At 36.0% G+C, this 15645-nt stretch overlaps 1 protein-coding gene across 1 annotated transcript in view; it reads right to left on the bottom strand.

Annotated features, from left to right (window-relative positions):
* Positions 1–15617, bottom strand: part of LOC131771240 (mediator of RNA polymerase II transcription subunit 23) — a 29609-nt gene extending 13992 nt beyond the window's left edge. Inside the window, exons 1-22 of the mRNA XM_059087014.2 lie at positions 15499–15617; positions 14427–14458; positions 14212–14302; positions 13515–13639; positions 12287–12398; positions 11800–11898; positions 11542–11604; positions 10618–10659; positions 9785–9854; positions 8889–9001; positions 8419–8514; positions 7844–8044; positions 6889–6975; positions 6457–6513; positions 5424–5507; positions 4805–4866; positions 4036–4112; positions 3131–3305; positions 2421–2563; positions 1548–1722; positions 983–1073; positions 190–262 (exon numbers count right to left, since the gene is read on the bottom strand). Of these exons, the coding sequence (XP_058942997.2) occupies positions 190–262; positions 983–1073; positions 1548–1722; positions 2421–2563; positions 3131–3305; positions 4036–4112; positions 4805–4866; positions 5424–5507; positions 6457–6513; positions 6889–6975; positions 7844–8044; positions 8419–8514; positions 8889–9001; positions 9785–9854; positions 10618–10659; positions 11542–11604; positions 11800–11898; positions 12287–12398; positions 13515–13639; positions 14212–14302; positions 14427–14458; positions 15499–15546 (2116 nt within the window). The 5' untranslated portion in view covers positions 15547–15617. The remainder of the gene's footprint in view (positions 1–189; positions 263–982; positions 1074–1547; positions 1723–2420; positions 2564–3130; positions 3306–4035; positions 4113–4804; positions 4867–5423; positions 5508–6456; positions 6514–6888; positions 6976–7843; positions 8045–8418; positions 8515–8888; positions 9002–9784; positions 9855–10617; positions 10660–11541; positions 11605–11799; positions 11899–12286; positions 12399–13514; positions 13640–14211; positions 14303–14426; positions 14459–15498) is intronic.
* Between the last annotated feature and the right edge of the window lie 28 nt (positions 15618–15645).

Raw genomic sequence — 15645 nt, forward strand, 5'->3', positions numbered from 1 at the left:
AGAGAACCTGTCACCAATCCCCGCCCAACACATAGAGGGCACTTGACACCAAACAACAAGGGTTTGAGTCTTTTTTGAGTTTTCAATTTAAAAGACTAAAGAGGTTACGGCCAACGACTAAATCACTACACAGCAGCAGAATAAAGGAAAGCTGTGAACTAAATTACTACTGACAATACAACTACTTACAAGTAATATGCATGGCACGTGCTATGGTAAGTACAAGAGCCCTGTTTAGTTCCTCGGATTCACCCGACAACAGCTAGGAGAAAAAAATACTGAATGATTAAAGGCATCGTGTCATATTACATTGAAAATGTTGCCAAAAATAGTCGTTCTTATCAAGGATTTGCTGCGTTTGATCGGTGCTGTACAGAAGTTATCCTATGAAGTAAAGGTTTGACTACCGTCGTTCTATAAATCATCATTTTTCTGACGGTACCAAATTTAAGTGGGAGAAATTTGAAAGCGCTACTCTGCACTGAACGAGACAAATAGTATACCAAAAGTAATTTTTAAAAAGTTCATCAAACCAGAAAATTTTGAAGACAACGGTTTTCCGCTATAGTATGGACAAAAATCATTTTGGAAACAACGTTTTTTGAAACGCTAGAGTTATTGCTCTTTCTATTTTTTCCGGCGGGCCTAAGGCCCTAGTTTGCGCATGACCAGGACCAGGGATGTAGTCAAGTGTGCCTATCAGCGGTTATTGTTCAGGAGCCCTTTTCCAAATTTATCTGGAATTGGCTGGCGCTGGATAAATAGACATCACATGCACAACATGTTCACTAATTACCCAGAAAGATGATTTCATTCAACTTTTGAGTGTATGTTAAAAATTCGCTACCCAGTTGAATTAGGCCAGGTACTACAAGAAGAGCAAACGGAAAGGAGATTTGACTTCAAGTATACAGGTTGAATTTAATTGAAAGTTTTATGTACATGTAGCTTCATCATCTCATTCCAGCACTATACATTTTACCTGTTTAGGCTCAGGGTTGAAACGCGACAGTTGTGGCTGTACTTCAGAGCTTCCCAATCCAGTGATGAGTCTAAGAGCTGTACTTTCGACACTGTAAAATGTACAGGGATTATAAAAGATGTCTGCTTTAAAGGAGGGGTGTACCCCAGAACCCAGCAAGTAATTTTGGGCGAAGTGAAATTTGTGGCTCAAACACGAGGTAAAAATAGGTTAAGTCTGTACTCAAGCCTATCGGCCCATCCAGCCGGTGTTTGTCCCAGTTTTCATAGCATGAAGCGACTACAAGTATTACTACTCCCTCCTGGATAGGATGCCATTCCATCGCAAGGTTACCCTCCCCTTCCAGCATTTCATCAGGCTTCCCTGACAATTCACTAGTACCTACTCATACTCTCTGCTGGAGAGAGGCACTGCGAGAGAGAAGTTTTTTGTTTTTTTTGTTGACTCACAGGCCTCGAACCCAGACCTCTCGAGCCGAAGTTCGGGGCGCACTAACCATTTGGCCAAGTGCCTTCCACAAACGCGAAAAAGAAAAGTAAAACAACATCGGTTGAAGCAGAATTACCACAAATGAAGTTGATTCTGGTTCGTGTGAGGCACTACAGCCAGTGAGTGTAGATGGGAAAGCAAAGTAACTCTGTAGTGGGGCTGGATATGATGCAACCGGTAACTAAACATTTCCAGTAATGTGTGGAGAATTCCCCATGCGTGGCTCTTGAACACGTTGGGAAGCAACGAGCCTGTTGGTGGTCAGAAAAAAAAAACACTTCCATAGTAAATTTTCACATGTTCATTTTTTTCTCAAACTGACTTTTTAACCCCATAATAAAAGAATTTCAATCAAATCAAAACCAACGCTCTATCGCCAACTAAAAGACTGTTGACTGTTGAGCCTACGAGCACGCTCTGTGTTTGCGTTTCTTCAACGGCCCCATCTCTGGGGCACACCATCGGCAGCTGCTTATTAAAGCTCTGATAGAGTACCGTTTGATTTCCATAGTTTCGCATTTCTCTCAATGTTTTTACATAATAAAACTATACTGGAGACAATAACAACTTCTCTTCAATTTTTTTTCCTTGGTATCAGTGCTCGGATGCTACCTATTGCAATCTTTTCAGCCTTAGAAAAAATGATGGACCATTCACAGCCAAGCACAATGTAAATAGACCAATTACCCATTCGCACAAAAGCTTAAACACGCTTTAAAGCACCTTTGCTAGACAAGGTTGAAAATTGTTTTCTTCATAGAAGCTGCTTAAAACGATGTTTGTACACTTTAAATCTAGCACATCTAAAATACAATTTCGTGACTACTTGGAACGTATGGAAAATTCAGTTTTCCAGTTCTCCGTTTCTGATTTTCTATCAGCTAAAACCGGTCTAACTAAACACGTTTTACTGGTGTGAATAAGGTACAAGAGTAACTAGCGCACTAACTTATGAAGCCCTTGATTCCGAGAGACTCAATTTCCATGTAGACAAGCAGACGGCTGTACGTTTCCACCAGTGCTGGGGCCAGGGCAAGTGTAACTTGTGAGTTACCAAGCTTGATGATACGATTAACAATACTGTGAATAAAACTGAATGGAAAAATGTTCTTAGATGGTTTAAGGGTTGTGGGCGTACTGATGTCCATTCAGAATCTGTTTTCTAGGAAAATCATAAAGTATGGCGAAGAAAACCATTGAAATCCTGGACAAATTTTTGATTGAAGCCTTTGCTAAGAATGAATCTTTGAGCATAAAAATCAGAAATCAAACGTTTGTTAATGGGTTAAAGAAAGGGAAGACAGATTACATGGCAGAAACATTCGAGTTTCAGGGCCTAATACAATAATTCCTCTTAAAAGAAAGTAATATTATACTGGATAGCAATTTATCCGTTGGTTGGCTTTATCCAACCTTTTAACAATTCAGCCCTGTATTGTAACTTACTTATGTATTAATAAATATGGTGAACTAGATTAGAGAATAAATGAGTACAGTAGCGGAGAATTCTAAGCAACGACAGAGCTGAAGCAGTTGCGTGCCCATGATAATAATATAAAAAATGAGGAAGGGTATGCAATGGCCACACACAATCATTGCTTGAACCTGACTCAAGCTATTATTGTATTAGCCTAAAATTAGATATTTGGAGCTCTTTACCTCATTTTTGCATGGACTGTGAGTGAATCCAAAAGACTCATTGGACAAGGAACTGTTGGTGCTGCAGCCAGTGTGTTTGAAGGGCCTGGAAGCTGTGTGGAACTTTTGTTGTTTCCATAACACATCTCAACCAACATAGCCATTGGAACACTGAAATACTCTGGGTTGGTACTGTCTGTTGGAAAACAGTAAAAAGAGAAGTCTATTTGGGGAAACTTGTTTCGGTATTCTGTCTAGTGTTTTCTAGTCTGTAATGAAGGTACTCTCTGCTGCTACAGGAGTCAAAGGTAAATGATCTTTTAGACACTTTGAACGCCAGAAGTGAAGAGAACACTCTCTAATTCCTTACTTGAATTATAAAAATTTGTAAAAAGTGGAAAACAGAATTTATCACCCAATCTTAACTTGAAGTTGGACCATTTATCATATGATGTGGAAGGGCTAACAATAAATCTACCAGCATACATGTATTTGAACAATGAAAATGTCAGAAAAATCTTTCCATCTCTGAAGTAACATGACCCTTCCTCTCCTCCAGTTGATAAATCTGTTGTTTCATAAATTGTTATCAGTAGTTTCGTTGGTAATACTCTGAGCACTTTTCTATTAAGTCTAAAACAAAAGCTGTGTTCCTATTTTAGAAAGGCACCTGCCACCTCAACCACACATCAGAGCAACAATGGTGACAGACAGGTCACAGGTCTTGTTTTTGGTCATGTTGTGAACATGGCCAAAAACTATTGATAGCAAAAGTTTAAAAATATTATTTTGGCATGAGCTTAGACATGTGTATCTGTCAATTACCTTTAAAACTTTCCCTCATTTTTGCTTTGACTAAAATATTTTCTAAGTGACTATTTGGCTAACTATGTACATTGTCACTTAATAGCCGCTCATACACTTACAAGCATTGCACAGAAGAGGAATCTTGTAATTATTCAAGGAAAATGAACTGGCTCCCCCTGATCTGTTCTGTATGAATCTAAAAGAAGAAAGCAAAATAACAGTTGTTCTATCTGTTGCTCTTATGGGAATACCTGTATAAATTGTATTTTTTTTTAAATTGTACAACTTTCAACTGTTACTTTCAATTGTTTAAGAAAACATGTGGTGACAATGGTGTCTGGATATGAAATTAGTAGACCAGTCACTCATCCACCACAGCTACTCCCAGTTTCTATAGCATGCAGTAACTAGGAGTGATACAGCAGCTAAACTCTCCCAGTAGAATGCTTATCTTCTCTCATTAATCTCCATCATCAGGTTTCCTTAACCCTTAAACTCTCAGAAGTAATTCTCAAGTAACATCTCCCCATAACATCCATACATTATCCAGCAAACAGGTACTGAGAACACTCAAACTTATCAGGTAGAACTTGTTATCTTATATATGTTATAATCTAACACCAAATTCTTGTCACTACTTTATAAGGAAATGTGAAACAACCAGAGGGGAGAATTAACATTCAGATCTTGGCAGTTAAAGAGTTAAGAGGAACTGATAGAGGAAATCAGTACAGTGACCCATCCAGTAAGTTACCCACTTGGCCACCTCCCCTCCTAAATCAAGACACTTTGGAACTCTATAGTAATTTTTGTGATACATTAACTAAGCTAACACAGGTTTCAATAATTTTTTCCACTATTATAAAATAAAGATTCAGGACCACTTACTCAATTTGGTCCTTAAGGATGTGAGGAACAGGTGGTCTCCAAGTTACATCCTCAGATTGGGCCTAAAAACAAAGGAAATCATCACATCTTTACCAATAAAAAACAAGTGACTTGAACTCAATACTCCAGGGAAATGGTCCTATGGACATTCCTTTGACAACTTGGAATGAGTGATAAGAAATAAGCTGAAAGACCAGACTTTTCCAATTTCAATTGGTTATCAAGAAGACTGATACAAACTCAAACTCAATTTAATTCTTCCACCTTCAGGATCTTGCTGGCAATTCACCTTACTGTCTGTTATACAATGCTCATGATGCTAGTTCAGAGAATTTGGTATTGGATCAACTAATTAACAATACGCTGACTGATATTTTTCTTAGTTCTCATCTCTTATCTGCTTAATATTGTATTGATACTGTAAGGAGAAATTCTATCTTGGTCACTCATTGGTGTAAAAGGGTTAACATCACATGCATGACAGTTTGCTGTTTCCAGAAAAGCACATAGTTAAACTGAAGGTGATTTTTTCACCCTCTTGGAACTCCTGATGTCTTAGCATTGTATGTATAATTTTTTTCTTGAACATTGTATCATTTAAATTAATGCTAATAAAAACCTTCTTTGATAAGTGAATCCATATACAGGCCATAGCTAAAGAGTGTACTGAATCAGCAGAAGTTATATCTGGTATTGACAGTGGCTGAAAAAAGAGTATCACATTAATAATTTAGGTATGCAAAAAGAAGATATTTAATAATTATTAAAGATTAAACCTCTAACTTACCAGAACTATTCTGAAGTAAGTTTTCTCCACACAGACTTAAATACAAACTTTACTCAAATTGAGCATAACTCATCCAATTTTTGGCTGATGTATTTGCTTACTACCTTAATTTATGGTTGTGCATTCCTGCATTCCTTTTTTTTCAACTTCACCCTTGATATTACATATGTATTTTCTTTGCACTGGGGAACACAAACTTCAAAAACTGAAATCCAAACAGGTAACCCTAAGCTTCAAACCGACATCTTTTAATCTTTGCAAACAAATGAATCTTATACTGACATTTTAGTTAATGACGAACTAGCTTAGCTTTACAGGCACATAAAACTAAATTTTTTGTTGTCTATAAGATGCATTGCTCTGAAGCCTTTCATGCAAAGATTTCGTTGCACTTGGGAATTAACTGGACATGAATAACATTATTTTCAGAGAAAGAAATGAAAGGTGTAGTGGTATCAGTATCTACCAAGGACTATAATTCCACTTAGGACAAGTATTTAATGTAACATCATAAAATATGACAAGCACTTAAAATTAGCTTAAGTTTCCTGTTTTGGTTGCCATGGTTAGTAGAGAGAAAATTTGGTGACTAATTTTGCACCAAAGTCGCAGATTTGGCAACCCGTGTTCAGAAGTCATGTGGGGAACAGTAATATTTTCATTTGCTAGTGCTTATGAGCTGAAGTAAAAGGTGATTTTTGGGGCTGCTGCCTGAAATTTTACATCAGGTGACCATGATTTCAGGTTGCCAACTTATGATTTTGAAATTAGCTGAACCTTGACAGCTGTCATTTTCAAGGGACCTGAAATTAAAGAGAATGATCTTGGTAATGTTACATAAGTGCACGTCTTGTATTTTACCAACCTGCTTTTCTGGGTAAAGTAAATCATACAACTTCATCACAGGCCGGAAATCACTCAGCTGCAAGTATCAGACCAAAAAAATAATAGATATTGATTTGAATGTACAATAGAATCAAAATTTTTAATTCATAATTGTTTGAACGTATCTAATCAAAAGGCATAACTATGTAAAGTCTATAAATATTCCAGTTACAACTTACAACACCCTTTAATCAATATTTTCCTCCCTTAAATTCATTTCACAACATTAATATTCATAGTTAACATACAGTCATACAGTCATGCCGATCTATTACCATAATGAACGCATTCTTAAAGATACAACACTGCAACATATATAGCTGTAGGTAAATAGGTCAGTATTGTCAGTGACTAGACAATATCATGAAGGTTGTAAGTACATGCATTTACAATACATCAGCAGTAAACTTACAGGATTTTTCTGAATACTTCCAGAGATAAACTGTAACAGAACCCACATTAAGTGGTCCCTTCCCCTCTTCAAGTTTCTACCACTTAACTGTTGATGCAAAATTGATAGCTTAAGATTAAGACGATTACAATTTCAGGAAAAATTATCTCTGTCAGCAGTATTGATCCCGGCAGAATATTCTCACTGTTCCATTAACCCTTGACACCCTAATATCAGCATACATATTCTCCATATACACTGTTCTTTATACATTTCCTATGGCACTGACAGGGAGAATTAAGGTAAAAATCAAGAGTTTTTCATGTTTGTGATCATTTTCTCAATTCTCATGAGCCTACTGTCTGATTCAGCAGTAATACCTAGATGAGAAGATAGATGTGAGTCTCTCAAAGGGGTCAAAGGGTTAACAATCTTATCTTTCACTAGTCAAACTCTTTATTTCACTTTTCACTACATTTACTTGGACCAAGAGTGTGTCCGAAGTTTATTTAAAACTCTGACTAGTTACATATGATCAGTGCTGATCAGTCCTTGACCAGGAGAAAAAGTAAGGAAAAAGAATGGTTTGCATTAACACTTCCCAAAGATGACTCAAATCATTCTTTGTGCACCTTGCTTGTGTCTGTCATGGTAATTCAGTTGGTAACTTTTGGTAACCAGTTAGAGAACCATACTCTAAAAAGCTCAAATTTTCCTAGAATTGAAATTTTTTTAAAAAATGGGGAACAGACATCCTTTTTACACTGACTTCATTCAATCATTCCCTTGTTTCCTTGGGGAAGTTCACCCATGTGAAAACAAGATAAAAATAAGACATTATTTGCTTTTTTTTTTTTTTTCTTCATGATTTAGGAAAAAGATCTCCGTGTCATTTGTGTATCATTCACTAAATTTTTACTCCCTGGTCCATACTTCAGGCCTCCTATGAGAACCTTGAGCTCATTGCATAGTGTACCTTGGTGTAGAGTGATAATACCATGTGTGGGAAGCTGGCAAACTGGAAGAGCACAAAGAAAATAAGATGGCTTGACACATGATGCCAGAGCAATTGACATCCTGTTTCACTCATGCTGGCCTCATCATCCTCTGATCTTTCCATTGCTACAACTATCAGGTCAACCAACAGTTCTTCTAATGCTGGACATCTTTGTTTTTGCTGAAAAGGACCAAATCACCTCTCAATAATTGAACTCAAAACAAACTGCTTAATTAATTCTTCAACTTCTTCAAGTGATTAATATGCAACTTCTCATTGTGAATCCAATATGTTATGCTCAAAACTGGTTATGAGAACAGACATGGTCATCAGCAAGCTGATGTTATCTTGACATATCACTAAAATTCTCACTAGTAATTTGTAAAGAAGGCACTGCCAGTCAGTTGGGAGAATAACTTAGTGGATTTTGGGAGTTAAAGGGTAAAAAAACTTCTCTTCACTGCCTTAATCTCTTTATTCTGTTAGTAATACATGACTTGTTAGATTTAAAGCTTCATTCCAGTTAATTAGAAACAATCTTTAAAATAACTGACCTGTTTATTGAGTCCTAGCATGGTACAGATGACATCACGAGAATATGGCTGTGCTATGACATACTGCAACAGTTTTGTCTGAGGTTCCAACAAATCCTGAAAATTGAAGTATTTGAAGTAGAAAGAAAATCTTAACAAATTTATTGGTCACACAATTACAACAGAGAAATCCAAACAGAGTTTTACTTCTGTTTAAGTTTATCAAACAGGGCAACAAAGAAATCTTTGTTTCTCATGTAAATTGAAACATTTAGAAATAAAACTCATTATTCTTGCCTTCAATAAGCAGATGCCCTGCAATTATCAAATTTGCTGAGAACCTTTTTGTTTGAATTTTGAATTAAGGAACATCAACCTGACTAGGAATTCATATGGCACCCCAGTAGATCAGCTCCACTTGTTTAGATTATCATACATGTGATATACATGTACAGTGATCTTAATCAGCACTTCTGACATTCTTTATGTACCTTTTCATATGGCAGAAGTCCCTTTAATGGAAAACTGAGAGTGTTAGGATCTAGTTTCCAAACACTAAGAGAAGAACCAGGATGACCAATCACAGGAAGAAGAGATGGACGGCCTGTGTTAAGTAAATAAATAAACCAAGATCATACAATAATTATTAAATTAATACTAAAAAAAATGATGATCATGATCACTTCACATTGCCATGTGATATGTTGTTTACCAAATAACTGACTGAGCTACAATTAACAGGGCCTCTGTTTTTTGAAAAGGCTTTTCAGCTTGTTTCTGGACAACACTGTAATCCACCTGTCACAAAAAAATTTGCAGTAGCAAAGTGCAGCCACCTACAGAGGATATAAGATGAGACTAGATAGGACCAAGACTCAATTTTTTTGTAGACTGACAAGAAATAGTCATGATCAATTTCTTCATGCTGATTTGTAGATGTTATTCTCCTCATAGCCATATTGGACATACTGCACAGAGCTGCAGACATAATTATCTGCTTTAATTCTACTTTCTTTCCTTTCTCTTCATTCTTGTAGCATCAGTTTTGTACCAGTTAACCTTTAAAGTGTCACAAGCGACCAAGAAAGAACTTCTCATAACAATGTCAAATGAATACAATCTCAAGCAGACAAGTAATGAGAATAGAGAAAATATCAATCAGGGGATTGTTAGTTGATCCAATATTAAATTCTTTAAACTTACATCAAAAGAATTGTATACCAGGCAGTAAGGAGATCTATAGTTTACAAACGAGATCTTGGGAGTTAAAGAGATTGAGAGTGAAGTCACAGTATAGAGAACAAATTTATCTTAGTCCAATTAATTTTTGATCTTGAGTTACTACATGTCTACAGAATTAGCTTGAAGGACTTTCACTGGCACTTACCTATCACAGACACTGTCCGTGCAAGTGGTCGGAATGTCTCAGCAAAATCTGAAAGGAGCTTTGCAATAGCCTGCCGAAAAAAGCTTAACTCTATCAAAAATTTCCCTTCTTGATCGTTTATAATTATTATCATGGTAATTGAAGCGAGTGGAGTGCAATTTGGTCTGAAAGCATATGCATGATTTTAAAATTGAACAGGTGCACAACACGAGTTTGATATGAAATCACAAGACTTGGTATGATTTGAGACCAAAATTGTACTCCACTATTTTAACTGTTTAAGTTAGTAATTACCACTTTCAATTATAACATCTATTTTGAAATTGCATTTTAATTCAGTTGCTCAAATACAACTTTTTTCAGTCTGTAAAAATATTTTATTGATCCAGTATTAAGCTGGTTTGTAAAAAGTTGCAAAAGTTGTCTTTCATTTTCCTGCAATTTAATTGGTTCCTTTAAACAAGCCTTGAAATTTGATTAGAAGTTGTGTTTCTGTGAAGTTGTCTCATTAGCTTGGAAAAAGATGCCATTTAGGCATAAAATGGTGCAATTCGTCAATAAATCACTCTGATGAGAGCCAATCAGACTGCAAGGATTGCCAGTGATTTCAAAATTACTACTATCGAAATTGCTTTGAATCTCAATTTGTTTTGCTGTTTTCTTAGCATCCATGAAACTGAGTTTCTCTACAATCATCAACTCAACAATTTCATTTTGTTCATTAATTTTTTATTCATGCATTCCTTAATTTTGGATGTAGAGAGGGGAATTGTGCAAGACCAATACCAGAACCAGTCACATTCAATTCTCTTAAATCAGTGTTGGAAACATACCCAGTGAGGCTTCACTTTACCCTCTGGAAAGTTTTTGTAGATCTAAAAATGTAAATAAAAAAAATCATTTAATTATTACAATAATATTGTAATCACTCAATGCCAACATTACACAAAGCTTGGCTTAGATACCAAATGTGTACCATGTAGCACAATGGTGTGAAGATCATCAAAATCCTTTTAACTCAAGTTAGATCAATGGTCACATGGCACCCTTCTAACTGCACATTGTTCTCAGTATCAACCTGTCCTAGAGCCTTATTAGAACTACATAAGCCGTCAGCCTTATTTCCTAGAAAGAAAAAATTTATTTTGTTTTTAAATTAAAGAGGGCAGGGTTATCCTTTCAGTAAGATCTCAGTTTTTGCAGCTAACATCATGCAGACCCACTGCTTCTCTAACTACTTATCCTAGCCATATGCAAGGCAATAGGCCATGCATTTTACAGTTGTGTACTTAGTTGCCAAGCCTTTGATTTAGAGTGAGGTCAAAGGTGACAAGCTGGCCGAGGTGGTCTGCTTGAGAGAGGATTGACTAGTCATTGTCAAGAAATTATTTTGACAATTGGGATACACTTTGTTAGGAGGTTAAAACAAGAAAATGGGGAAGTTTAACTCCAATAATTACATGTTGTGGCTTAAAATGATGCATACAGCAAAATGATGTAAGCCTAGTTTGTTTTGTAGCTTCTTTCCTTGTGATCACTGAAAAGCTATTTTGCACAGAAAAATATACAAATCCCACTACTTTGAAGTCATTCTGATCTGAAGTTTTCTGAAAACTACAACCAAGTTTTCTGAAAGTGACCTCCAAAAATATCCCTACAAGGATTCTTGGATGTCTGAAAAATAGCCAAACTGACCAATTTCCATAGACTAACTTCAGAAGTTAAACTTGTTACTTACGTGGAAAGATGTATCTTACCTCATTAATGACAAAATAGGCAGGCAGAAGACAAGTATTCCTATCTAAAATATAACGGACAACCTGCAAATTTTAAACAAGAAAAGTTGAGTGCATCACTCACCTCTAGAAAGTGCTTTTAAAGCTACTTAATAAAATATTTATCATTTATTGGGTGGAACAAGTTATAAACAAGTAGTTTCATTAATTACCTTCGCCTTACCTTACTTTGATGTTTACTTTGAGGTCATAGAGCCTTTATTTTATACAGGAACATACCTTAACACAAGCTTGTATTCGGTCCGTAAATGCAGGATCAGCAGTGTTTGGAATGGTACGGAATAGGTGAAACACCAAACTTAGAATGTCACGACAGCTCTTTAACATGAAAACCAAAGTAAACCACTTAGTATTAGTCTTAGACTTAACTCAGTGAGGGTAACTCTGGATAGTAATTACCCACTTATGTCCAGAAATGTGTATGCAGTGATGAAAATGGCAGATTTGATAAAATATTTGATAAACTCATGGCCCACAGAATAAAAGGAAGTCAAAGCAATCTTATAATCATGCGCAATAGTTATGATACTGATGAAAAAAATTCATAAAGAATATAAAGGTATGAACATGCAACAAATGACAGAAATAGTGCCATTCACATGTTTTTATTTAAGAATGATTTAAAATTGATCTAAAATTAACTTATATGAATGGTTGAGTGATTCTTGAAAAATCAAATCCAGCTTAGTGAGCAAGTTATACTCACCTTATAATCGACCCCTCCTACAATTTTCAAAAGAAGCTGGAATGTTTTACACCACATGAGTTCTTTCTGAAAACTGAGGTGAGGTGTCTTGAGGATAGCTTCACACATTGATCTACAGATCAATAGTGATAAGTATAAATAAAAGAAAAAAAATTCAATACCCCTAGTACAAATACCAACACCCAGCTCACCAAATTGCAAGAGCCCATCTCCAAATTACCTTTACCCTCACTCCCAGAGATCAGGTCTTGTAGTTCATTTTTTCCTAGGAAAATAAACCAACTTATAAAGGGGGTATGTTTTTAAAGAAACTGTGGTGCTGCATCAGTGGGAGAGTATAGCAGGGTAATTTAGTTTTGCCAACTGAGTTGATAACATAAATTGGCTAACATAAAGAATTCAAAAGCTGGCATTTCAAGTGTTTGTGCTTCATCAGAGCAAATAACAAAGGGCTAATGCTCCAAGTGTCAGCTTTTAAACTCTTCACGGTGGCCAATTTATGCTATCAACTCAGTTGACAATACTAAATAAACCCAAATAAACTAACTTCACCAGCAAACCAAATCCATTTCCATGTGGATTGTTGTGCACTGAGCCTAATTACTTTGATAAAGAGATCACATTTACTTAGAAATCTGTTATTATCAGCTTGTGTTTGCAAAGATTGCTTGAACCTACTATTAGGGAACATAGACTTGCAGTACATAATCACATAAACCCCTGAATTATGTCTGGGAGAGGAAATGCAATAGCAGGTAAAACATTTAATGGGAGATTCAATCAAATGCATTAATTTGGTGCTGTCAATAAAACAAGCTTTCAAGGAAATGTGAAGAGTCTAGAGGGGTTAGTTATAAATCAGATCTGTATAGCTAACCCTTTCACTCCCAAGATCTTGTTAGTAATTCTCCTTACTGTCTGCGACACAATTCTTATGATGTTAGTTTGGGGAATTTGGTATTGGATCAACTAATGATATATTTCTTTATTCTCATCACTTGTCTGCTATGACATTGTATTAATTGATATTGTAAGGAGAAATTCTGTCTTGGTCATCCATGGGAGTTAAAAGGTTAAAGAGTTGGGGCAGAGCACTATATAAAGATCAACACATCTACAACAACCAAACCATTTCTAACTGGCTATGTTGCACAACACGAAAATTAAACAGTTGAGAAACTGCTTCTTACTCATTAGAATGTGAAAAGAATGATTTTGGTTTGGATACCTGGCAGGAACTAGTGAACCTTCCACTAAACTTCCCAGTAAACCAAAAGCAAGGTCAATTCTTCTTGGGTTGTTTTCATTGTAGATGAATGAAACAAAGTCAAGGAGAAGTTGTTCCCTTGCATCCTAGAATAAAAAAAAAAACACAGTTGGAAAAAGAAGCAAAAAAAGTGTAAATGTCAAGTAACCTGAAATAACTTAATCAAAATTACGAGGCTGAGTCATAAGGTCATGCCAAGAAATGTGGGCTCTACTTTTGCACACATTTAATATTTAACATTTGAAATGTTAATACTTTACAACAGTAGTGAGACATAGGGTCTAATGGTCAGTGTAATGGATTCCACGTCGAGAAGTCCAAGTATGAGAACTGGCCAGGTCATTGTGCTATGTTCTTAGGCAAAACACTTTCCTCTCACAGTGCCTCTCTCTCCCAGGAGTCTAAATGTGTGCTGGCAAATTTTCTGCAAAGCCTGATTAAATGCTAGGGAAGGGGGGGGGGTAACCTTGTAATAAACTAGCACCCCATCCCCAAGGGGGAGTAGTAATACTACTAGTCACTTCATAAAACAAGGAAATTGGGATAAGCTCCAGCTGAGGGAGGGAGAAGCAGTAGGCTTGAGAACAGACTCAACATTTTTCACTATAATGAAGAAATTGTCACTCAGTAGTTTGATATGTAAGAGTAAATCATTTACCACAGGAACACCAGCCCAGAAAGGTTTAAAAACACCTTGGAAAGTCTCTCTGATATCTAGATCTTCATCCTCTTCATTGTGGAAAAGCATTCTTTGGGAAAAAAAAATGAAATGAATTCAAAGCAATTCTCTACATGCAAGAAGTCAGTAGAGCTGAGAATAACGTATTATAAATATTTACATTCGTGGCTATACTACAATAAAATAATTCATACCCACAAAATGCAGTTTCCATTGCCTCAATTCCCTAAAGATGTAAATGACAATTAAACAAAAATAATTACAATGACTAGCACTAAAAATTTTAGAATCACATTATTATTATGATCTTTATAATTATAAAACAACCATTAAATGCTGAAGAATATTTTTTGAGTCTTGCTTTCAGAGTATCTGATTGCAGAATTCAAGAGCTTAAGGTAATGGAGAACCAACAAATAATAATAAGTTTAATACTTATCACACACGAATGTCAAAAAATTCCAAATAAACATAAAGTGCTTGAAAATTCCAACAGGCAGGAGGCAGACTAGTTTACTATTTACACAGTGCAGCCAAGAAGTTGAACTCAAGGCAACCAAGAACAAATTCAGTGGATGGCAGGGAGGAGGACTTGAACCTGGGACCACCAGATTACAAGTCCTGTGCCCAAACCACTCAGCCAAACTTATCAGGTTGAAGTCATCCTGATATAACACCAAATCTCATAACTGATTCATCAAAAAATGTGTACCAACTAGAAGTGAGAATTGTCAATCAGATCTTGAGAGTTAAAGAGTTATTGACATTCAGCTGTGCAAATTGGATCTACATAAACACACACAACTGTAGTTCACAGCTGTTTTTGTTTAGGAAGTACCCTAAAGTGAAAGTGTATGCTCTAGATTTCATATCCTTTGAACACTTTAACGTTATTAAAGTTCGGCCAGCAAACTGCACTACGTTTCGGTTTGATTCCTTCACTGTTTTAGCCACAATTTGAAATTTAGATCAGGAATTTCCATTAAAAAATATTTTCACTTTCTAAAATGTAAAAGTAAAATTTCCGCACAGTCCCAAACTACATTATCCATTCAGTTCTCGGATAGAGAAAACGATGACAAAAACAATAGATTGCCTTTGGGAAAACAGATTTGTTTCGCAATAGTATAGGACTGTGCGGAAATTTGACCGCTTTTGTTCGTGCGGAAGTAATCAAGTAGCGTCTGAGCTATCTTGGATGAATACAGATCTAACTGTGTATCGCGAAAGGGGTAAAATTCACTTAGACGTGATAAAGATTTTTACCAGTACATCCTCTAATATATGAAGAAGTTTAGCTTTGTGATTCTCCATGGTCTTGTATATGTTGGAATGTTTCCACTTCACTCTTTCATCCCGCCATGTTTAAAAATAATATGGTGACCAGAGCCACCCGGTTTGACCGAGACACTT

The sequence above is a fragment of the Pocillopora verrucosa genome, chromosome 2, assembly GCF_036669915.1.
Source record: "Pocillopora verrucosa isolate sample1 chromosome 2, ASM3666991v2, whole genome shotgun sequence".
Taxonomy (NCBI): Eukaryota; Metazoa; Cnidaria; class Anthozoa; order Scleractinia; family Pocilloporidae; genus Pocillopora; species Pocillopora verrucosa.